This window comes from Bombus fervidus, chromosome 16 (genome assembly GCF_041682495.2).
Source record: "Bombus fervidus isolate BK054 chromosome 16, iyBomFerv1, whole genome shotgun sequence".
NCBI lineage: Eukaryota > Metazoa > Arthropoda > Insecta > Hymenoptera > Apidae > Bombus > Bombus fervidus.
The window spans coordinates 2,427,412-2,453,515 of NC_091532.1; the positions used below are offsets into that span (position 1 = coordinate 2,427,412).

A 26,104-nucleotide genomic window follows, 5' to 3' on the forward strand; every position below is an offset into this window, starting at 1 on the left:
TTGTTACGCGAAATATTTATCAAGTTTCGTAGATAACTCGACGAGTTAACGCGATTTCGTTCCCACGTGAATACCTGCTGTTCTATCCGACCTTCACCTTCTTTTCCCGATTCGTAGAAACTGCTCTTTACGACGTGGAACGCTTGATGCAGCCTGTGCAAGTTACGCTATCATCTGCTACAATAGCACTAAATCATTCTCAAAGGAATATTTTAACGTCTACATTAACCTGAATTGCTCGTTCTACTCGCGGTCTTTAATAAAGGTTGTCCCATAAAAGAAAGACAAATATTGATCTTGTAGATTTCACTGTCGCACATCGTCAACGATAATTATCGTTTGTGGCACACGAGCTTCTAGCTTTCCAACGTATAACCAAATTACTTAATTTAACACGGTTAATTACGTGTTCGATGAACGTACGTAAGTCCTAGAAAAGATCGAAAAATTCAACGTGACAGCTTCTTATTTTAATTCACTATTGCATACTATGCAGTTTACTACTATCTTTTAATCATATTACGTATACGATACTTTTCAGTTGTTTACCAAACTACCCACGATTCTGTAATTCAACGAAACATCCTATCGACGCACTATTTTATAATCCAACGAAACGTCGTATCAACTGCATGATCGATTACGTTGTTGCTCGATAGCGATCGTACCGCTATCCTCGACGGAAAACGCAGCATCGTTGCGATAACTGGCTTCGATCCAGAGCGCTGGCGATAATAAGCTTTTATTTCGAGCAATTCGTTGATTAGCTTATCGATCGCTCTCGCAGTACCATTCGAAACAATAACTAAGGTCGATCCCGTTATACATTTCACGATGTGTCGGTTGTCGCGGAATCGCGGCATCTCGCAGCAAGCTACTATGCAGTTCGATATCACGATTTGAGACGCCTGACGAGCCGAGGACGAAGAAATCCAACTGGAGTAAGGTCGGTGAACCGCGATCCAAGAAGTGTGTCGACGTTAATTAAAGAAATCCCATCGATTATTGGTTGACACTTCGAGTTAACAGCTCGAACGCGGAGAGAAAAAAGAGACGTTTGATCACGTTTACCCATCAAAGGGAGGAGAAACTGCAGTTGACTACAGTTGATAGATAAAGGATATCATTTACCTGAGATTCTGATTGGACGGTTTTATTTAATCTTTCCTTTGGCATAGTTATGATAATTGCGTTAGAGGAACGTGGCTTAAGTTTCAGGTTTATGACGAAGTTTCAGGTTTGTGAATTTCGATATTTCTTCCTACGTATTGTATTTTCAGGCTTTATCGATCTTTATCTCGCTCCTGTAACCGATAGAATTAATTTTGCATTTTCGAATTTAATATTTTGCGGTATTTAAGATTTTAAATGATTACGTTGATCGTTTTGCCTTGTTAGTTTAACTTCTTAAGAGCTAGCGTTCCGTTAATGCAAGATTTCATTCGTCTATAACGTTTTTTGATCGACTTATGTTTTCCGTTTAAATTATATAGTTTCTTAACGTTGTGAATTTTCAAGATTTAACTTGATATCTTTCGCGTTGCTACTTCTTAGTTCGTCTAATCTCTATGATTTATAAACTTGGGAAAAATTGAAGAATATTTATGATATTTTGACGAACTTAGGATCCTGGCAAGATCACGGGCCTCTGGAAAGGAAAGTTCCGACCAGTAGACCGAACATATGGCTGGTCGAAGATCGAGGATACCGTTACTGTGACGTTAAAACGACTGCGATGTCAGGGAAATCTAAATTATCACAAAAACCATCCATTGGAAAAGATGTTGCAGGAAAGATTTATCCGCTATATATGTACCGTCTCGAGTGTTTTGCTCGCGATCTTCGTGCGAAAGCCTATCCTTATAATCCTGTTTTCTATCAAGCGGCGTCGTGTTTGCGATCAACCGCGTAATAACTGTGACATTATGATATTCGCGAGGTCGAATATATAGCAAATAAAAACATTATTTTTGCCAATGCAAATATACCGAAGGAAGTGATAATAATAACAAATAAACGAGTTGAAAGGCTAAAGAATAACAAAACACAAATCCATACACGGTGTATATAATCCATGCGAAGCATAAAAATTCCTACGTAATGGTTCATGCTGTGTTCGTATGTAGCATATCTTGGAAAAATTAGAAAGAAAATTCTATTACACGACAGACCTACACAACTGAACTGCGATGTTCACGAAACGCGACGCATTATTGAAACACGGTACGATCGAAACTCATTATTCTTCGTCGCGAGCTTCGTCACAAACTTTAAAATTGTAAAAACCTGAGATCCATACGATCTCAGTCGGATGATCATTAGAAAAACGGGATTCCCGATCATTTTCCGATTATCGATCGAAATTGTTTACGGCCGAGTTTACGCCCCGGCCTGAATTTCTCGGCTGATGCATAGTACGAACGTGTGAACCGGCTAAGGAACGCCCGAACGCGTGAATTTGCATTTACCTGGCGACCGACAGGAAGCATCGAATGCTGCGATTCTCAAGAAAAGCCTGAAACTCGAGAGATACAGTTATACCGTTGCACCTGACTCGACGTGTACGTGGCATGAGACCTTAGAAAATGAAAAATCGAGTTGGTTTCGCGTAATGTAATTAACTGTAGGATACGCCAAGTCGATCAGGAGTTCGTGTTGATAACAGGAAGCGGTCCATTCAACGGTGACTTGTTGCGTAACATTTACGAGTCAAAAGACTCGGCTTGCTTAGGAGTGTTAGCCGACGTTCTACTTTTAACTACGTTCTATCGACTGACAATCTCGAAAAGTGCGCGCAAATCCCGCGATACGGAGGATCTTTGTCAGTGATCTGAAACGTTTAATGGTCGAAATACCATCGAGCCTTCGTGAGCATGCATAATTAACGCTCGTTATGACGTTGAACCGATACATCGGTAGCTAATGAGTGAAGTGTCGTTTGAAATGGTCGAACCGCTACGTTCGACATCGTTCGTGTCATCTGAATGAGAGTTCGGATGAGATTAAATGATCTCGTAATTGTTTTCAGTCGTATGAAAATAACGATTTTTAATCGAAAACTGAACATCGTAGAAACTGATTCGGGGAATAAGTCTAACGTCGTATCATCGGAATATTCGTTTAATCTAACGTACTATGTTGTACCATTTTAGCGAAATGATAATTTTTGCATCATCGTTCATATCAGAACCTGTCTTGAAACGGGATAAGTCGAATCGGGTCGATTACGCCCGTCTGGATTATCATAGATAGTCTGGTTTACGTATACCGAGATACGCATACAGAAACGTAACGTAAACTGATGTTACTAGGAGTGGCTTCACAACGACGTACCAGCCAAAGTTTATCGAGGTTATCCCGTTAGGCTCAGGTCGCAGTGACTGTTTTATCAAAGATCGGCCGCGCGTATCCTTCTTTCCATCGAAACTACTCGCTTCACCTTGTAGATCGTTAAACTTCTAAATAACGATACATCGTGTTGCAAGAAATTGGTCCGTTCCTTCCGTTCGTAGGTGGTGGCCATTTGGATATCAAAGTTATGGGGAAGAAATCTGTCGCTGACCTTTATGGCTCGGTGTTTCTTTTATTCTAGAAACGAAAAGATCTAAATCCGAAACTCGACAATACATTCTTATCGCTTCCTGAAGTTACTGTTGTCCTTTATTTTATTTGCTTCTTAATATCAGTTAGTCAGTCGATAGGTTCTTGCACATTTTATAATATCACATTTATATCGAAAGTCCAAAATAATAACAACGGCAAAGGCGATGTCGTATTGGGATTCCTTTCGAATGGAAAAGGAATAGAAGCACGAAAGATCTTGATATCCATGCAAATACGAATATAGATAATCAAATGCCAGTCTAAAAAGAAGAGATACGAGTGCTTCATCGTGAAACTAATTTTAAACCTGTCTCATTTCGGTGTCAGTGGCATACAGAATCGATGACGAATGGCAACCGGTTCTGCCTGATATTTCATTGGCTGGAAAACTAACAACGTATCACCATCTAGATTTTCGCGCGATTTTGTTAAAATATTCGAATTAGGCATCTAATCGTAGTTTGATCGACTTTGCAAGAAAAATCGAAATCTTTTCCAATGGATACGTTGCTGGCAAAACGATACAGCAGAAACGTTTTCACGACAAACGAATCCAATTACCAAGTTTAATGAGCAGAAAACTCATACTTTAAAAAAAGAGATTAACACATCCGACGCATGTTGTGAAATATCCTGAATAATATTGTATATGTATGTGTCTAGGATATATTTTATGGAAAGCGGATATTCCAACGATACTAAAGCGATCGAGTGCAATAAAAAACAACGATACGATAACTTTGAGTATATTAATTAGAAAAAAAACTTTCTATAATATTCGATAAATTACAGTTTTACGTCTGTCTACGGTGATTCGTTAGCTCAAACGCTAATGTCGTATGATGATTCAGTACGATTTAATTAATTATCAGCCACGGTGTACGAGTGATGCGTAAGAGAAACCAAAGTTTACTCTCTTTTAAATGCCATAGTAGCAGGGTACTTTTACTTTCATTAAAAACATGTGTAATCGAGTACGACACATAATACGTGTGTCGTAGTCCGTACTATGTATACTGTTTGAATGTTAGAAAGAACATATCTATAACCCACAATAGCTACAATACGCACGTTTCGCTCGGACTGTCCGAGCTTTCAAGTTTCTTCAGGACATACGCTGATTGGCTTTTGTCAAAAATTACTTTTTCCATCAACGGCGTCCCGAATGTCACGACCGCTCTTCCACGCGCCCTTGACGTGCCTTCTGCTGGTAAGGATGGGGTGGTATCCGAACTGACGCGAGGCGTTCGCTTTTCTGAAAAGGTCGCGATACTCCTCCGGGTCAGAAACCTCGGAAACTTGTACCGTCACGATATGGTTTCAAAGCGTGGACTTTGGAGACACCGAGTTTACAACACATCCCTGGCTATCGAGTAGTAGAAGTAAACTAACAATTCTAAATGCAACTGTCCATGCTCCCCTAACAAGTTTGAAGATTCCGAACGGAACAATAATCGTTTTTATCATAAAATATGATCCATTCTATCGAACTCGATGCAAATTTATCTTCAATTAGATTCCTATAATACAATTTCCATACTTATCCTACGCAATAAGTCGTAATTATCAGAAATTACACGAGTGAAAGTCGACTCGCCTATTCCACCCACTTGCAAATTGTGCGTATCGATGCTTTTCGAGAGGTTTCGCTCGAGACAATGGAAACTCGCGCAGAAGAGGAACGAATTATTCTAACGATCGTTTCCGTTCGCGATAACGAGTCCCCTTTATTCTAAACATTATCTATATCCATAGGAGGCAGTCAGTTGTAAAAACTCGATGGTCGTCAGAGCTACCTGAACGTCGACAATTAAGGAACAATTCATTTCCAGCTTAACAAGCCTATTTAACACGATCAAAGGATTCTCGATTTGTCTCACTTTTGCAGTCTCGTAAGCGTTAGCTTCGGTATTGGCTCGCTTGTTGCTTATGTAACTCGCAATTTGCGTTTAGAAGCGCGTAATTTCGTCGTCCAAGTGCAGAAACAGGATTTGCCACCAAGAATCCACCGTGAACCATGCCACGCCACGCCACGCCATACCATACCACGTTACTCTGCTCGACAACGCGATGAATATTCATTCGTGTCTCCGCTGTCTAATAATCATGCACGACTGCTACACGGATGCCATTCTACGATTGAAGGCTGTTGACGAAGCAATCGGACGATCGGACGCAAACTCGAGATCGGATGCAAAATGTTCGAAGATTCGTTTCTACGCGATCGTTTACGATCATACTTCGATTCTAATCATCATATATCATTATACGCATCTAACTGTGATAATTAGAAAGAAAATTATTATGATAATTACGATTAAAATAAATCTTATCAAGAATAAGCAAGCGACGAATCTCAATGGTATCGTATAGGAGCATCGTTTCGCATTTGCATACGAAAGAACTTGTCGCCGAGCCCGCCCGCCTGTTATCTTCGTTGCATTTAAATGAGACTGTTTCCGATGATCGATCAGAAAACTGTTGGCAAATCATTCGTGGAAATGTTCCTTTTTCTTTTTTACCGTCGATTTAAAAGCGTGAATCATCGTAAGAGTTAACAAAGGGAGACGGATTGAAAAGGAAGAAATGAAAGCAGAAGTTTGGCGATGTGTCAGGAAGATGTTTTAAGAAGGAAGAGCGACTCTTTGTTCGTTTTGGCAATGCTGTTTTCAAGTTGGAAGAACGTTATGGTAATAATTTGCGATAACTTCTTTCTTAGACAGCGCATAGTACACCTTAACGTTTTGTTTCTTTAACTGTTTCTAGCCGTTGCAACACCGTATCACCGAAGAATCGAAGTTACAGTTGAAACGAAGTTTACAAAAATTCTTAGTAGGTCATCGACTCACAATCGCTATAATTTGAATATCTCGAGTGATATTTCTCTAAAATATTACAAAATTATTCTCATTAAAATATTTCACGAAAAAAAGCTAAACGAATGAACTTTCAACTATGGAATATCGGTCACGACATGGTTTGTCACAAATGATTAATACAAAATTTACATGTATTTTTTGTTGATCGACGGAAGCGAAGATGTACAGTATCGTAAACCAAGTCGTAAAGTGCAAGTTGCACCGTTCGCCTTCGAACGCACTGGTTGCTTCTGTATGTATATTGGTTGTTCCGTTATATAGAAATGCCGAAGGCGATGCTAATGAGGTAAATCGAAGTCACAAATGCCGTAAAAGGTCCGATAACCCTTTCGAAAACGGTGTTCTCTTTTTTTTTTCTTTTCTTTCGTTCGATTGGGGAAGAATACGGCGCGAAGAAAAATAAATCCAAACTCTGCTCGTATAAAAAAGATATCCGATCGTATGTAGGCAACCCTAAATCTTTACCATACAGATTCAATTCCTGTGAACGACTGGAAATTTATTGTCAGCCAATAACGGCATCTTCGTGCTCGTATACGGAATTCCCAGCGAAGAAACGAGGAAACACTTTGACGGCTGACATTAATTTCCTGGAAATCACAGTTAATTTTTTAACGATCCTGTGCATTATTCGTTAACTAGCCTGTGGCCTATAGGTTTTCATTGGACCGTTAAATGTTTTGGTTTTATTACATTTGGTTTTATCACTTGGTCATGTGCTCTTAGACTGTTAGATAAATAGCTAACATATATAGGAATTTTATTTGTTCGTTTATTTAACGTTCAAAGTCTGTCTAAAATAGGTAATGTGAGATAGATTTATGGATAATGGCTGCAACAAGGCGAAGCTTATTGATTCTGCTGCATCTTTCGGATCATTTCCGATCCAAATCGATCGTTATTTATCGTTAAACAATCTTTTATTCGATATAGGTAGGTGATCGTCCGTTTTAATTTCACGTAAAGTTGCCTCGCAACGTTACGAGTCTTTTTGTTTTTTTTTAACCAGATATGAGATTGAAAGATAGAAATTCGAAAATTATAGGAAGTAGAGCGCAGAAGAAAAAGAGAGATTTCTTCCTTGTCAAAATCTATATATGTAACATTAATAATTTTTTTCTGCTTTTAAACTAATTTCAATATCGCGTAATCTACATATTTTCTTTTTTGTGTTTTTTATGAAAAATAGAGAAAATAGAAATCCTTGTTGTTCTGGTAGCTTTAAAAGAAGCAAATGCTCCTGTTTCATTTCTCATGTCGGAACGGTGTAAAAATAACGGGAAGTTCTGGAAACAATAACATATCTTTCACCGTTGATCACTGTTGTCTGACGTTTCATTTATCCATGAAAGTATCATTCGTTTTTACATGCACATGTACGTAGTTCGAAATAGAAACTTTGCGTTCGATCTCCGTTAGTCGCGAACACTATGTTATTAAATGAGTATTCTAAAGTAATATTACCATATTTCTCTCACAGAATTAATTCTTTCTTATGAAAGCTGTTCCGCGAGAGTTGTTAAATCGACGAGTTTTTTCGTTATAATGTGTACGAGATGAAAGAAGCGTTAGAACGAACTTTACGAAGAAAATATAAGGATCGATAAAAAGTAACGAAACGAACTTTCTAGGGACCTATCAAACAAGAAATACATACGTTTACATTATCTTCTTCTTTGAAATCGTGTTCCGAATAAATAAAACGAGTGAATTCGTCGATATCATTTGTTTTTTCTTTCTTATATATTTTCTAGGTTATAAGCAATATATTCAAGTATTATTTAATGCTCTAACCATTATAAAAGAACCCAATCAAATAATACTCGATCTAATCTTACGTAAAATTAAACGAAAGGATGGAAAGAAAAAAATAAAGCATATTTCTCAGTTGATTCAGTCTACAGGCAGAAATATCTTTAATCGAGAGATTGAATTCCCTCGTTAACTTAAAGCCAATGTATCTTTATATCTTCTTCGACTATTTTATTATTTGCCTCGTTATATTTTCACTGATTCAATAAAAGGAACGTACCTATCTATAGTAGTCATTTTGTAAACGTTGTCGAAGATGTTTCCTCGGTCCGATCGAACGCTTTCTTCTTTAACGTTATCACCGTCATCGTGAGTACGGAAATGTAGCGTTCTTGCGTTGGAAAAGTCTGGTTGCTCGGGATTCATGATTCGTTCGTCAAGAGATCGTCCAAGTCACGAATATGAGAAACACAGCGCGGTCACGTGAAAAGAAAAGAAAAAAAAAAAAGAAAAAAGAAGGAAACAAAAGAGAAACACGCTTCGGCGTATTTGAGTCAGTCCTTCGAGGACTCTCAATACATATTCGATCGTTGTACCACGATATGGACGCGTTGTCCGTGTTTGGAAACAGTTTCAGTCCTTGTCGTAGCCGGACGATCGTCTTAAATTACGCTCGCGTCCTATACACGGTGTTATTCGTGACGATGTTCCTTTTGTTGCGTGACATTGCCATAGATATCGCCATACGGGGATTTTCATTCGGTGTGTATTTCACGTGCAAATTCATCTTCGTCAAACTTCTCTTCGCCTGCAAGAGAATCGAGCGCAATGTAGGAAGCTGTCGCTAAAGATCGATGTTTACGCAACCGTTACGATAATAACCGTTGGTGGAACGTTTCCTATTTTCAGATATCTACAGAAATCATGCCAATTAATCTTGTTCCACGACCAACTACTTTTCCCCAACACGCCTCCACTTTTTTATTTTTGTTACGCGCGCGCAATGAATTTTCAGATACGTCGAATTATTTTTAATATTTCGTAAATATCGTGACAACATTTATAATAAATTAGTTTATGATTGGCGATATTTAGAAATTAATTGACGTACTGCGCCGTTTTTTTTTAATATGTAAAATGAAACGAGGAGTACTATAATCGGTAATGCACACGATAGCTTTTTTATAGATCTGTATTTTTCTCCACACATGACACGTATAATATGTCTCATCAGAATATAAAACACGTGTTTAAGTGATATGGTACGTTGGCTATTGTCGTATTAAAATTCGCAAAATGTTACAATAGTTGAAACGATTCCCGTTATTCGATGGTAGAATGAAAATTTTCCAGACGGTGAATACTTTTCTCTGGGAAGAAAGCAATAGGATATTACACGAAGCGATAAGTTTTTTGATTTGGATCGATCGGTTGACTCGTAAAAATTTTAATGAAACCGGTTTCCACGCCTAGCAGGTCACAATAAACGCGCGATATGAATCTTTTCGGCTTATTACGAGGGCTAAAAACAAGTTATTATCCCGAGTGAAATCCCTTACGGAAGATACGAAGGCCAAGGTTAAGTGTCTTTTCAATAATTCTGACGTAAATCGACCAAAGAATTATGGTTGTAAACGGAAGATAATGGTCTTCCTTCTCATTGCGTGGATATTATATAATCCAAATTGAAAACTATGGAACGAATATGTCAAGTGTACATTGCTTTTTTTTTTTTTTACTGGAACAATAAATTAAACATTGAAAGTAAAAAAAAAAAAAAAATAGATTCAATAAATTGTCTCAAACTTTTCTGGATTTAATGAATTAAATTTCAATATTCCATAGATTTAGTAGATTAAAAGCTTTAAAAACCTTTTTTTTTAGATATTTCTTATTCTTCTGAATAAATCACAAGATTATATTTATTTCAATAAATTATAAAATTATATATGATAATTATTTTTAATTTCAAGTTACAGTATCAGGAATTCTCGTATATCGCTTTCACGAGACTGTTGCCAATATTTGCATAGTGACTCTATTATTATCCGCGAGTGACTTATTATTATTCTTTTGCAAACTATACGCTCCGATAGAGAGTTCAACATGTGGACGTATTCTTAAATGTGTCCACGTTACATGACAAGCATCGTTTGTTTTATAAAAGATAACGTAGGCGAACTCGTTCGTACACCTGGCTTCCTTTGTCTGGTATTTTTCGCATATTTTTTAGTTTTATTTCGCGTATTTCTTAGAATGATACCAAATAATGTTTGTATATTTATTTCGATAAATATTTTTTAATACTATCTTTCTAATACACTTTTGTACCTTATTTGCTTTTTTATGTATCAAACCACCTCGACTTGAAACATTGGATTACATGCAACAAAATATTTTTCTTATTTTAGATAAACTCACGTGTTAAAGAAGTAAGAAAATAAGTGCAGAGATCTACAAGTAAGATAAACTAATTCGGACACAAACAGTGAGATAGCACTGTAGTTTTATAAGAAAGATAAAATTACTCACAATTTATTCTATGAAACCGCAGTTACGTCAGTCATAATTATATACAACAAAATTTTCTTGAGAAACTTATCCTTCGTAAGACAGTGAGATATGTATCGAGTTACCTGAGCCAAAAAGATATTTAGTTTCGTGGTTTGTTACGTTCGCTCAGTTCGAGGGCATTATATCTGTGTAACTAACACGTACGCGTGTCTAACTGATTTGAAAGATAGTATACTACGCATGTTAATTATTTCGATGTCAAATTGTTTAATTCCGTATTCGGAAAACATACAATTTTACTCGAGACCTTCACGATTTTATACATTCAGGTTATGTTCGTAATTCAACCGCCGTTTTCAAGGTTCGATACGTTCTTAAATAACATACATACCTAATGTATTTGGAAAATAAATGCTCATCGTTTCCAACGTTTCTCGTTCAATATGACGAAGCTGACATATCTTTGACGTTCTTTTTAATCTTGTTTATTAACTAATTAAAACACTATTTCGATTTCCATATTATGCGGAACATTAAAAATGTTAAATTATTTTAGAAACTTAAATTCTGCACACTTCACGTAGTCAACTGATTTAAGCGTTACATTTAAAATAGCGGCGCTAGAATACAAAAGATTAAAAGATTTACCGATCAAGTATAGATGTATATGGTCTAGAACTGCCATCTGGTGAACAAAACAAATACTTACAACTCCAGCTAATTGCCACAAGATTATTTGTGAGTAGCGAGGTTAGTAGTATAGTACACGCTTAAGAAGAGTTTCTTTTTGAGCACTGTAGAGAATTAATATAATAAAAAAAATATGACTAATCCGAATTTAACTGATATGACGGAGGAAGATGCGGCGGACTTGCAATTTCCGAAAGGTATGTTTGTTTTTTTCTTTTATTTAGCAAGAAGAGACGGAAATAATGCTGTCTGTTTCTAACCTATAATCATATGACGTTTGTCAATGTTTTTTCCGATAACAATTAACATTTTACGTTGTACCGTGTAACGATAATGTTTAATTGCGGCATGGCCTAAAGTAACGATTATCCTCTTTTAGACTGCTCATCGAGTAGAACAGAAAAGATCAAGCATAACGTAGAACTCGACGTGTCAGTCGTGAACGATGAAATCATTACTTCAGACCCAATATGCCGCGTATGCAAATCCGCATTGACAGAGCCGTATATTCGTTGTGCTGTGTGTGATAGTATGGAATTGTGTCCCTCTTGTTTCTCCAACGGATCAGAAATTAGCAGTCACAGAAACGATCACGACTATATCATCATAAAGAATGAATTTCCCTTGATCGATGGAAGTGGTTGGACAGCGAAACAAGAATTAGAATGTTTAGATGTTTTACAGGAGTGTGGTTTTGGTAATTGGGTTGACATGGCCAGACGAATACAAGGGAAATCAATGGAAGAATGTAAAAGTCATTATCTTCAATATTATATCGATAATCAGGCTTTGCCAGGATTGCCAAAAATGGAAGAAACAAAAGCTAGTTTGATTGGTTGTGAACCTATTCCTTATTTATATAAATTGCAAGATTTAGAAGAACCTCCTCGGTTTGCACCTAATACTCTTAATTGTAAACTTTTGGCTGGATACAACGCAGCAAGATCGGATTTTGAAGTCAATTTTGATAATCACGCAGAATTACTAATTTCTAACTTGAACTACGATGAATTTGATATAAGCGATAATAATTATGAATTAGGAAAAGAATTACAAGTAGCTATAGTACAGGCATATAATAACAGACTGAAAGAACGTATGAGGAGAAGAAAAATTATACGTAATCATGGACTGATAGCATTTAGAAGGACCATATCTTGGATACAGAGATACGAATGTACAATAACTAGAGCACTTGCAGAAAGATTATTAATTTTTATGCAATTATTAGGAGGTATAGAGTTCGATTATTTCATGGAAGGCTTACATAGAGCTGGAGAACTTAAAAATTATCTTAATAAGTTATTTGAATTTCGCAATAATGGTTTGGAACACTTTCATAGTGTTCCAATATTCCAAAAGTTAAGCAAACTTAGACAAGAAAATGAAAAGGAAAGGAAACAATACTTGAATAATCCTGAATATAGCTGGAAGACTATATTACCTGGTTGCAACATTAATTTTAGTAATTCCATATCGAGTACAATCGCACAACGAAAAACGGCGCCGCCACTTGCAATTCAAGGTCTTCCAGGATATGAGAAATTAACTTCAGCCGAAAAAGAGCTTTGTTCAATTACGCGTATAGTACCTACTAATTACCTCGATTTCAAACAAATTTTAATAGCAGAAAATAAAAAAGCTGGTTATCTTAGATTGGCACAAGCTAGGATTTTGCTTAAAATTGATGTAAATAAAACACGAAAAATATATGATTTTCTTACAGAAAAGGGATATATAAATAAACCAAATCAATGATACACAGTTCGTTAATCTAGTAAAAATGCGAAATATTTGTATATTATAGTTCGTGGATACTGCCAGGATTGTGATATTACATATTAAGGTTTATAATTAAGAATTTCAAGTAAGAGTTGTAAAAGATCGACTGAAAATAATAAAGTGTGCATATAAATTAAAATATATATTAAACGTATTATAATAAATTATATATAAAATATAACAAAATTAAATTATACATATAAAAATAAGCAACATACAAATGTGTAAATTTATATATAATGTTTTGTGCTATATTTGTATTATATAATAAATGTATCTTTTTTGCAAAATATGATTAATAAGATTTTGTTAAAAATTTCTGATTAGTAATGTTCAATCAAAAATGTACCCACGAGTGACTTAAAGAGAATAAAGTAAGTTTTAAGTATGTTGCGTAAACAATACTGTCTGATTAATAAAAGCTCTATGTGTAATTTTTTTTTTTAGAATTTGAAAATGCAGAGACCTTGTTAATTTCGGAAGTGTTGATGTTGTTGGAGCACAGGAAAGCTCAAAATGAGTCAGCCGAGGAGGAACAGGAATTCTCTGAAGTTTTTATGAAGAGTTTAACTTATACGAACAGATTTCGTCGGTTTAAAAATAAAGAAACCATTGCTGCTGTAAGAAAGTAAGTACCTTCACAAAACTGACGTCTTAAGCATAAATACTTTTATACCTAAGACAAAAATTTACTTCCTTGAATTATCCTCTTTAATAAAAAATATTCACAGCAAGTTATAAAATTTGTATTGTTTAGTTTACTTATGCAGAAGAAGCTTCATAAATTTGAACTAGCTTCGCTCGCAAATCTTTGTCCGGAAACGCCAGAAGAGGCAAAGGCTTTGATACCCAGTTTAGAAGGACGATTAGAAGATGAGGAACTTCGTACAATATTAGAAGACATACAAACAAAACGATCTCTTCAATATTAGAATATAATTTAAAATATGCGTTTCACTGTGATCATTTTATATAGCTCAAAATAAAATTTTTTCTAATAACTATGTTATTGAAATTTGATTTCCATCTTTTTTTTTTCTGTTATTTACAATATTCTTTATTTATAATGTTATGAGCGAATAACATTGTATGAATGTACCTTAAGAGTACAAATAGTTTCTAATATCAGGCAGGATGTAATTACAAATGGAGATAAAATAAAAAAGATTATTTATAACAGGTGTAGATATATCGAAGTTTCAATCATGTATGCAATTATATATTGAAACAAATGATCTACATAAAGGTCTGAAAGTATAACATTTAAAAATTTATGAATTTTATTTTTATTTAATTCCAATAATATACGGTAACTAATTACGTAATTACGAAATTTGACAGCTAACCGAATCCCTTGAAACGAACCAGCTAATCTTACTAACAGCTTACTATTAACCATGCATTACCATTGGATAATTGCATACAGTTGACTGCTCGCAGGAATGGATCCTCATTATCACTACATTGCGTCGTTGAGCAAATCCTCGATCAAACTTCCTTTTGATGTTCGTTTCGCGGAATAATATACGCGATAAGAATCAAGGACGATGCTGTATAATTTGTTATAATATAATTTCTTGTAATATCACATGATAATGATTCAAATTTATTTTTTCAATATTAATTTTCCCTTTCTTTTTCATAGTTTAATGTCAGTATATTAAAAGAACAGAAAATTATTACGGGTGATTGTGAAACGATTTGGAAGAAAATTCCTCGATAATGCTGAATCCGTGTTATTAATAAATGCACGTATAGGTTATTAATAGTATCCAAACTACTATTAAAGGAAAGATGGAAAGACAAATCGCAAAATTGCGATTGCAGGTATGTAAGTACATACATCGACGCCTGTTGCATTGCTACGCTACGTAGTCATAGCATAAAGTTCACAGAACCTAGGCGACATATCGATGTCTTTAGATCCATGTTTGGACATGTTTACAGGTTCTCCTGTTACTCATTGTTGAATGTAATATGATTGAAAATAAGTGTTAGCAGCTGTTTTATTCGATGGTATCGGTGAATTCTTTCAGAAGAAATTCCAAACTGACGAAAATTAATCGAAAAGTGAGAAAGCGAAGAAGGTAAGGCAGAAATCTATGACACGGACGTTTCTTTCGCACGGTAGTATGGAACAAGACGCCATCTTCATTGCATGTATATATTTAATTCTCTCCAATTTCCCTTGATAAAATAGAGAGACAGGACATATTCGAACTAAAATAAATACATATTTTTATCCTGTAAAACGTAAAATTTTAAGAAAACGGCCATCGTATTAACTCGCTATTGAAAATTTAACATCTACGATTATTGTAAAAATTACTTCTAGTTTATGAATAAGAAATGTAGCAAATAAAACGCTACGTTTATGAGGGTTTATTGATCAATTGCGTGTTTGGCGCGCGTTTACGAGCATGTAATTTTCCACCGTTTTCCGTGTTCCCATCTTCCCATTCGAAAAAACAAGGCAATCGAATTATTTGCTTTCGACTGTTTCCTTCATCCATCCTTTTAATCATTATCGAAATAAGATCTGCTATATTTAGCGGGTTTTTTGGTTTCATACACGTTTATCATCTACCTACTCTATACATTGTCCTTTACATACATTTACTTTAATCGCGTGTGTGCTATTGAGAAGAGCGACTTCGCCATAGTCGGCACGCGATAATCGGTCCTTCGATTACTCCCACGAACCTCTTAAGATAATTATAATGGTCGTTAATCGTTTGTAAATTTATAGAATATATTGCTTGGTTTATAGCGCGAGTCTTTCCAATACGCGCAGAAGTAGGAAGATAGCAAAATCGAATTGATTTGGGAAGGAGCATTATCTCAAAGATTACCGATTAACCGTGCAGGATAGCTCGACGAAAAGATTATCTCCGTATCCTATTATATGGGCGTTGGTGATAGTTGGCGAACAGTCAAGAATACACACAAGGAACGATAAATAGTAATTGAAAACGTAATAACCGAACCCGGCCTAACCGCTTAAGATCGAAATATATGAATATCCTCGCATCATCTTAAATAAATACGTGTTATGTGATTTTCCCACATATCACATGTCATCGTGCACGTTTGACGTGGAAATGTTACAATGTTGCCGAGATAATAACTGCTAAATCGTATTATACTTTATAGGCTATAAGAAGGCTATAAGAAATTGTACAAGCAGTTCAAACGTAATAAGATAGCTCTAGTTGACTCAAGAAAATATAGAACATCGTAAAGGATATATTGGAAATATTGCATCGTTGGTACAGGAATCATAAGGGAGTTGTTAGTCGCAGTAGGTGGAAATAATTGTAAAGTATATCCTCTGTACAACCTACACCTCGTTCAATTTCTCCTACTAACCCTTTCGATGCTTCCTCGATGGTTCCTCTAGAACGATGCTATTTTCTAGAAATTGTCCGGTAAACGGGGCTCTTGGAATAGCCGTATTCTCGAGAGCAGTAGCTAGAACAGAGTTAGTAAAACCCTCGACAAGGCTGTGTACAGCCTACCGGCCAATCGATGGAATTAATTTGCATAATGTATACATGCGAAAGTGTATGTTCCACAATGCTCTCCGATACTGTTGTTACCTTTATCCGATGATATCGAAGGAGACTGGGAGGATTCACGCCGCGTTTGTGCGCGATGCAATTAAAATTCTTGATAGGATTTTTGTGGTACGATGGAAGCGTGACAGTTTAATGACAAGCACATATATATATCGCACTTTTAACGAGCCAGGGAAACATATCGATGAAATCGCAATATCAGCTCTGTGACGATTAACCGTTTCATTAAACGCTCACGGAATGTATCTATCCACTGGTTCGTATTGCGCATTAATATTTATTTATAAATTTTTCTCTGGAGGTTAAATGAATTTGTAATGCTATTACCATTCACAGTTTATTTGCATCATACGACATATTAAGTGTATAGCGTACGATTCGAAGGCTTCGCTCTGTTTTGTATTTATCTAATTTTCGTTCAAAGTTACGGCGGAATGTCGGTATTTGTCGGTGTATCTTTTGATTCGCTTTGTTCTCGTGCTTGTTACACACTCGTAGCAAAACTTCTAATCTAATTCGATGCGATGCATTGTAATAAGTGACGTATAAGGGTTTTACAACCTTACCGATGTAACGAAAGAAGAAATTTTGACCATTCGTAATTCTTATCAACGATCGGCGACTGAACAGTGTAATCGAACCTTTGGCATTCATTTTATGGAAATATGTTTATCTTCGTTATGTAATGAAATTGCAAATGCACGTTGCAAGCAAAAAAGGACATTTTATACTTCTTAAATCATACGATATATGAGAAATGCAATGGATAAGAGTATTACCGTATAAAATCGTAACGATTAGAAGTACGCGATACGTTGTACATCGTCTCTTTGTTTTCGAATTGTGACGAGGCGGACATGGAAATCGGTAAACGTTTCGGTACGAGAATCCAGATTTCGAATGGCAGGTATATTTTCGTAGCATTATTCTTCGAACTGTGGAGAAAAAAAAAATAAAACAGAAATTGCTATCATTTCAGTAAATATGGATCGTGGTGCATCGGCCCTGCAAGGTAATTTACAATCGAGCGAGGGCGCGAGTTTCGTTCGCGGTTGGTCGGGCGTTGTGGTTGGTTCGGCTACGGAGTGCGAGCGCGAACGATCGCTACCGAAGACTGCCGAACGCGCGAAGCGCCAGCGCTGAGCCAGACCAGAGCGCTCGGGTCAAAATATATTCAGTATATTCTAAACAAGCGCGCGACGTGCTGACACGTTTTGTTTGTGCGCGCGAACTCGTGTCTCGCCAAACGAAACGCTGAAATATCAACGGTGACTTTTTACCAGTGTTACGATTACTTAAAATCAGTGCGTACGAAATCAGTTTGAAATTTGTTCGTGATCTCTCGACGAATCGAATGACATTCGCGTGTTAATTTGGCGGTAGAAGATACGAGAGGAGAGACTGCCAACTGTGAGTCCGGTATTATACGCGCTCGCGATTTGTTGTTAACTATCTTTCTTTCTTTCTTTCTCGTTCTTTCTCTCGTTCTTTTCTTTTGCGTTCATTCGTCTCTTTCTCCGATTTCTTTTCTCTTGCACTCTGTTCTCTTCCCCTTCTCCGTTTCTTCGTTCATCTTTCGCGTACGCTTCCTTCAGTTATTTTCTCTCTCTCGAATGTCTCGTTCGTTGTCTCTCTCGTTCTCTCCGACGTCGTCTCGTGGGGTCAGTGTCTGCTCGATCGGATCCTGAGCAGGAACACACACCGAAGGAGGAGGAGGACTATCTCCCTCATCGCGAGAGTTCGAACCACACGCGCGCGCGCGCGCCACGCATGCAGCCACGCACCTTCCAAATCAAACAGAATTACAAATCGTTTCTCTAATCGAGGGAAGTTTCACTTTTTGACGACCCCCGATGGAAAAACTGTAGCAGTGAGACCCGTACGTCGAAACGGGCAGGGACGTTCGAAAAGCCGCGGGCCAATCATGTGGATTCGCTAACGACGTGACATCTCGACGACCAGTGAATCGAATCGTCGGCGAACCGACGAAAGCCTTTCGTTTCGGCGAAAGTATTTCTCGTGTCTGGTGATCGACGTGTGAGATTCCCGTATCTCGCATATATACTGTTTCAAGTGCAGAAAACTTGTACTCGTTATCTCTAGCTACTTTTCTCGCGTTTCGTTTCTTTTTCTTCTATTCCTATCCTTTCCTTTCGTTCTTTCTATCTTCGTCTCTTTCTCCGTCTGATTCTCATATTACATATATCTTTGTCACGACTCTAACCTCTGTTGTCGCATTTGCTGTTGCCGCGCTCTTCTCGACGACTATTTCTTATTGGTCGAAAAAAGAAAGGACCACGCGAGTGATTGCATATACGGGAGAAACAGAGAAACTCCCGTGGAAGGGAATCGACGATTTGAAGTCTGTGTTTTTGTTTACTTAGAAGCGGACTGCCCCACGCGACATCGAAACGTCGAAGATAAGGCGAAAAACATCCCGTTCGAAGAATACGTCGGTTGTTGATGTTTTTGCAACAGAGGTGAGTACATACTTTTCCTCATTCATTCTACCGTTCACGCGACATTCTTTGACGTGCTGTCATTGTCGCGTTTGTTTCTATCGTTACGCGCCAAAACGCGTTCTTACGTGTAGGTATACGCGAAGGAAACATCGTTCCACGAATCCACTGTAGCGGAACGTGGCTCGTGCTAGTGCGTATTTTTGCGACTGCAATGCAAGAAGATCGTTCGATATATAGACTAACGTTTGTCGATGGAATATTTTTGAAAATAATATTACGTATTTCTTCCCTCTGATTTTGATCAAAGCGAGTTATCTGTGGCGCCATTGGCGTATACGACGGAAGGTCTGAATTTTAATGGCCGAGGTACCATTCTTGTTCCAGTGTTTCCTAACCTACATGTTCTTAAATTTACGATACGTACGATACAACGGTAGGCGTGTAAATACAAATCGCGGGTAGTTCGAACGGGAAAATCTTCGAGGAATCGTGTTTTTCTTTTTTCGGCTGAATGACGGGTAATTTGAATACACTCGGATTCCCGCGGAACGTATGTCCTTTGATCGCGCGAATTAGACTACTACCATGCGGAGTCTTTATTATTCGGTCGACACCGACGGCATCGACGTGCACGTTTGTCACGTAAATGAACGGAATATAGGATTACTGTAGCGCCATTGTGCTACTAGTTTTGCGTAATTCTGTTTGTAACACGTAAACATTCACTCACCAGATTTTGTATATACATACGTAGTAAATATTATCGGTTCACTTTGTCCTGAATGAAGCCAAAGCGAACCTACTACATAATATTTACGCAATCACTAATAATAAATGGTCAATAGAACGCGTCGCTAGTGTTTCAAAGGGGAATGAATATTCGCGTTAGAAAACGGTACTAGGAGTAAAAGAAAGTTGTGTAATATAACTTTCTTTTTTATTAGAACGAAACATTAGTTAGTTCTCGATTAAAACTTGTAGCATACCAAGATAGGAGGGTTATTCAGCGATGCCGATAGTGTGTAAAATTAATCTGTTTAGCTTCTATGTTTTTAATTACGTTTATAAAATTCTGAGATCGTATAAACATTTATAATCTAGTATGAACGGAGAACCTACATATTAAATAAATAATATTTATGTATAACAAAATTAATCTCACAATTTTCACGAATGATATCTTTGTTAAATCCAACGAGTACATCAGTACGATAAACATACAACGATATAAACTAACGCAATCAATAATTCAAAAGAACCACACGATGTCTTTTTATCGTTAACGAAGAATATCGATCCTTGATACGGTAAAGATTAAAAGTATATAAGCCGATTGAGTCCACTTGTCGGAACGTGAATTTCTGTTATGTGTTTGAGAAATCATAGTTATCGAAGAGAGAAAGAGAGAGAGAGGGAGAGAGAGGGTCGACGATTCCCATTGTATGAACTCTAATTACACGAATTATTTGTCTGGAAACGAGTTGAAACTAATAGAATTCTAACGTAGACAACAATAGCCATTAAAAGGTAGCCGTGTTGAATGAACGAAATAGCTGGAAGTTTCTCTTTTCTTCGCGTACAAACAAATTTACAAACAGATGTGATCGAAGACACTCGTCGATCGAATCTCGTTATTTCCAAGCACTGACGCTACTAGCATCCGTCGTGTAATCAGAGTTGGACACATTAATAATATCGAACAAGCGTTAGGTTGGTTGCTTCGAGGCGTTGACGTAATTTTTGTTCAAGAAAATTTGCAAAATGATTACAAACGAAGAGATATTGGGTGCGTTGTAACTGGTATTCACGAGGTGTTTTATCATTGAGATTCGAACTGATTTTACAGACAAGTTGTTTCGAGCGATAACAGTTATCACCGTCGTGGATCGCTTGTATATGTAAAATTAACCTAGTTATTTATCGGTCGGCATACGGTGAAAAATGAATGTGTCGTTAATTGAAGATGCAAACGATTGCGAACATTCGATTCGTGCGGCATTGATACGGAGACGAGAATTATTAGTAGGAATTAGCATACAAGAGGAAGGAAGAATCATCTCGGATTTGCTTTTCTTATTTAAAATTTATGTGCTTGGTAATATTCCAATAAATCTGTTCGCGGGATGAATAAGGAATTTCGTTCTCTTAAATCAAAGTTGTTTGCTTCGAGTCGTTTTACTGTAACGGTTTTGTTAGTGGATTATATAGCATTACGAATAATTTCGTTATATTCTCGAGATTTTTTTTTAATGGATTGCTTATTCAAATGGAACGTCTTTTGAGTTATGTCTGTTAGGTGCATTAAGGATTCTGTAAAACAGCACATCTTTATTTTCCTTGAAGGATAAAATGATTCTGTGATTATTATTTTTATATACTTTTGCACATGTTTATTGCCCGAAATACGAAATTTATTATTTCTCCTGATTATTCTAACCTAAATATTAATCTCTTCGTAAACGTTGGATTTTTGCGAAGACAAATTTCACGGAATATGGAATAATCGAAGCCGATATTTGACAGTAAACATTTTACCTTCAGCGTTTCATCTCCGACATATTCTCGAGAAAAGGATATCTAATGGCGTTAAATCTTACGAGAAAGGTGTCCATGTAGAAAATTTAAATTGCTGCTCCTCGATAATGAGGGAAAAAGGATCAGCGCACCTGAGGTCGTTATATTCATTTTTGGTTTGTTTATCTTATTAAAAGATTTGTGTACACAGTTCCATTAGGGAGGATATCGATTAGACGTCGTTTAAAAACTTACATGTAACAGATTTTCTATTGTATCACGGTTTTTTATATATTTGTTAGGTGATCAAATTAACAGAAGGTATTCGGATATGTTATTTCGTATCGAATCAAATTATTAATAGATGCATTACAGTATACATTATACATAAACGTTTTTCTCTCGTATTGCTCATGTTACTCGTATTAATTATAATATTCATATACAGTTAATGAATAATAATGTATTAAATTTTGCGTCTAATAATATATTTAAGCAACGCTCCAAAACAGAGATAATAATTTAGCCAGAATTTCATTCAAACGGCAGCCAACTTTTAATTTAATTTCCGTAGAAAGATAATCACGTGTAACATGAAAACGACTTTAAAAGTTTATTTAAAGAAACGAATATTGAAATATAAACAAATTAATACATGCCAGTAATTCATAATAATAATTCGTATAGCACGGAAAGAAACGTGAATATCGGTTTTGCGAAAAAGTGATATTTACTACGAAATGATCCAAGTAATTTACAAGGAAAAATGGGAGAAACTGTATTTCCGTTATAAAAAAATTATTTATATTTAATTTGAACAGATATGTATCATTTTGTACATTTTATTTTTATCTTCTATATCTTCCATATGTTCAACTCGCGAATACAACGTATTCTTCGTGTCCCTACAGGCGAATACGTATCTGCTTTTTCTCATCATTAACATTTTTATAGCCATGCACTACGTAACGATGCACGTATATATCAGATAACAAATATTCTATATCACTATTATCGTCATCATCATCGACATCACATGGAACATGTTCCATACCGCGCATAGTCGACGTGCTCCACATCTCTTTACATCGTTCATATAATATTCGAAAGTACACCAGCCTCGTAATTTGTTACATTTTCTTGTAAAATATTATTTATTTTATTGCTAAAAATGTTACTATTATAACAAATATAAAACTACTTGCAAGAGAATATATCGCTCTTGGCCAACTTAGAAAATTTACAAAATTTCACTGACGATATCAACTGACAAAAGAGCTATCGTAAAGATTTTCGAAATCTTCGCGTTATTTTTAAATCCAATCACAGTTTCTTATTATCGATAAACTTCGTAAATTTGACGAAAGTACGAGAAAGTCGTTGTTGATATAGATTTCTCGTCTTAGGTGTATGCTAAGATTCTCACGAAACGTCAAAGATCTTTTTGCTCGTTAAGACACAAATGAGATTAGGACATAAATTGTTGCTTCGGGATTAAACAAATCAAGATTACGTACGAGTAAACGACGAATGATAGATCGTAACTTCGTTGCAAATCATAGATCGTAATTTCGTTGTAAATGGCAGATGGTAACGTCGTGTCGTCGCGAAGATTTCCACGGGTCGCAACAAGTGTTTTATCCGAGTCGAACGACGCGTTATTCGTTCGGATGAGCACGAAATCGCGTACCTCGCCGTCGTGCTGCTGGTTCGCTGAGCGACGAAATTCGCCTGTGCAACGGCCCGTGCGACGAAGTTCGTCGAATCGAAAGTCAGTCTGCGTTTCCGCGAATCTCGGATCTGTCGGCGCGGAGCTTTTTATCGCGCTGGAAAAACAAATTCACGAAGGCGCTCTTATCTATCTCGTAGCCTGCCACAGCTTTGTTCGTTCTTGCTGGCGAGAATTAAATAGACACGAAGATTCGCGTTCCATCGACCGTCATGGATTATTAACGCCTAACGTGTCACGGTGTTGTAGACGCGTAATTGAATTTTAAAAGAGGAGACCGTGGTTCGAATTAAGTGTACACGTTACAGTTTATTGTATAGGCTTGAAGCAGGGGTGTTTTATGAAACTGGGGCGAATTATACGAGCTGCGTGGAAACCACGCTGATCAATTCTATGAATTTGGAAGTAGGGGAAATTGATGGTGTTACGTTATGTTTCAAATTTGTTTAGTAGCGTACGATTATTTATGTCATTCTCTTGCGAATTTACGAAGATAAATTATTTGTTTTCAAGAAATTGGTCAACTCCGGTTCTAACAGATTCGTAGGTCCGAATGAAAGCGCATAAATAAAAACGTATCAAAATAATATAACGTATGTGGCAACCGACACTTTCTAATTTTGTGTTGCAGTAGCTTCTACTTCCCATCGATTTCAATAATAACGAACGATTATCTAATGCCGTTACGAGATTATTACGATATTTCTTCTACTTTCTCACGTTCTTAAAAAAAAAAAAAAAAAAAAGAAAATGAAAAAGGAAACTACCATGTAATCCGAATACCACCTGTAGTTAAGGGTTTAATTGTTACAGTTGATCTCGTTCGTTCAATTCTAATCGTACATCGTACGCCTCTGATATAATTTGTTCACCTCAGTTTCTATCATTTCGGTAAAATTTCGCGGCTAACCGTCGATTTGTCGCGGCGCGCGTAACACGCCGAGGAATTCGATCCGCGAGAGGAGAACGGTTCGAGAATGCCTGGAGCAGCGCGCGAATTGCATCACATCGTCAGCCGATGCGAGGTAGGTGTTAAAGTCCTCTCCCGGTAATCTTTTATTTACTCCGCGAGAGGCTGGTGTCGCAGACGACGGACACCGCGATCCAGAACCGCGGCACGCTACAAAAATACTTCTTACAGGAAATTATGCAATTAACCAGGTATACTTTACCTCTGGCGATACACCTTGTGCATGCGGTTGCGAGAGAAAAAAAGAAGAAAAATGTTCGAACCGGGGACACCGGTTGCGTGTACACGCGCGAAGTCGTGTCTTTCTTGTCGAAAATCGCGCTCGTGGTTCGTTTCATTTTGATATTCTCCAACTTTTTGTGGAAATAGCCTACGCACAGCCCGGTACGTTCGACTCACTGGCGAAAACAAACTGTCTTTTCCGAGAGTTCGTCGATGTTGTATATACAAGATGATTCATAAATGACGTTAAACGGTTCGTCGCAGTTAAGAAGAAGGTTCTAATTAACGCGAACGACGCTGCCGAAATCTGGTCATTTGGAGTCGTAAAAGAAAATAGATGGACGCGCCAGATTAAAGATGTTTGTTTGTTACTGGGTACTTGGGATTCTTCCGGAGCAAAAATTGTTTTGGAGCAATATTTGAGAGGATTTCTGGTGTTGTATCTTACCGAGGGTTTTTACGATTACGCGAAAGACCGTAGAGTACGCGAGGCATTTAAATAGTTTACCTTACTTTTCCGAAATCCCGTTATCGAAGAAAATTCGCTCCTTCGCGAGTCGTTAAACGTTTGTCACGTGAAATCCGATTTGCTCGATAGATCGACTAAAATGTCACGGTACGATGTTTTGAAGCATGCTGTACTAAGTTGGAAGTATCTGTACGCGATGCTGCGAATCTCGCGAAATGTCAACGTCGCGAAGACAGCGGATGAATCGTGAAACTGGGATCGGAATTCATGGGACAGCCAGCAGCGCGGCGCGTGTGTCGGCTTGGATGTTCTCCTGCGGAGGAAGGTCTCGCCGCTGGCAGAAGCGAGATTGCGTAGCTGAAAGTTTACTCACGCTAGACAAATGTCGTGGCGCAGCGGCGGCCGCATTAGTCAGTCCCATCTGTCAATAATTATTATCGACGAGCACGTAGCCGCCGCGCCGCGTCGCAGCGTGCTGTGCAGCGATCGCGGCAGACGGTGGCTGTACGCGTTATCCGAGAAAATACGAGGCGACGCGATATCAACGACCCGTAGATACGCCAGCCAGAAGCCTGACAGAGAAGGTACGATTAAGAGGACGTGGAAGAGAGACGCGGAAAGAGAGAAAGAGAAGTCAAGTGGGATAGGCGAGGTGAAAGAATGGGCGGGGGAATGGCGAGAGGGAGGACAAGAAAGAACGAAGAGGGAGAATCGTCGGAGCGAGTGAAAGATAGAGAGAGAAGCGGTAGAAGAGAGCCTACTACTCTCGTCACTCTCGTCGGTCTCGTGTTAACGAGAAAGCCGAGGAACGTCAGAGATCTTATTTGTCCGTAGTGACTTATAGACGATCCTCGTGACGTTTATTTCGCGCGCGACCTCGAAATTATCAGCCGATCGAGAATTTCGAGGAAATCGTTTCTTCCATAGAGTTGCCGCTTCG

General features: G+C 37.4%; 3 protein-coding genes across 7 annotated transcripts in view; 2 read left to right on the plus strand and 1 right to left on the minus strand.

The window, feature by feature from the left end:
- Nep2 (M13 family metallopeptidase neprilysin 2) overlaps positions 1-11,325 on the minus strand; it is a 37,044-nt gene extending 25,719 nt beyond the window's left edge. For both annotated transcript variants that reach the window (XM_072019777.1, XM_072019776.2), the window contains exons 1-2: positions 11,140-11,325; positions 8,515-9,042 (exon numbers count right to left, since the gene is read on the minus strand). In XM_072019777.1, coding sequence (XP_071875878.1) covers positions 8,515-8,660 — 146 coding nt within the window. In that variant the 5' untranslated portion in view covers positions 8,661-9,042; positions 11,140-11,325. The remainder of the gene's footprint in view (positions 1-8,514; positions 9,043-11,139) is intronic.
- Ada2a (Transcriptional adapter 2A) overlaps positions 1-14,224 on the plus strand; it is a 330,348-nt gene extending 316,124 nt beyond the window's left edge. Inside the window, exons 2-4 of one of the 2 annotated variants that reach the window (XM_072019808.1) lie at positions 11,524-11,635; positions 11,818-13,594; positions 13,668-13,796. In XM_072019808.1, coding sequence (XP_071875909.1) covers positions 11,572-11,635; positions 11,818-13,196 — 1,443 coding nt within the window. In that variant the 5' untranslated portion in view covers positions 11,524-11,571 and the 3' untranslated portion in view covers positions 13,197-13,594; positions 13,668-13,796. Of the gene's footprint in view, positions 1-11,523; positions 11,636-11,817; positions 13,595-13,667; positions 13,849-13,977 lie in introns of those variants that run through there. The other variant, XM_072019810.1, reaches the window with a different exon arrangement.
- Positions 14,225-17,967: 3,743 nt separating this feature from the next.
- Pde9 (phosphodiesterase 9) overlaps positions 17,968-26,104 on the plus strand; it is a 138,736-nt gene continuing 130,599 nt past the window's right edge. The window contains exons 1-2 of one of the 3 annotated variants that reach the window (XM_072019762.1): positions 17,968-18,217; positions 19,183-19,278. The gene's annotated coding sequence lies outside the window, so the exon portion shown is untranslated. Of the gene's footprint in view, positions 18,218-19,087; positions 19,279-26,104 lie in introns of all 3 variants that reach the window. The other 2 variants (XM_072019760.1, XM_072019759.1) reach the window with 2 other exon arrangements.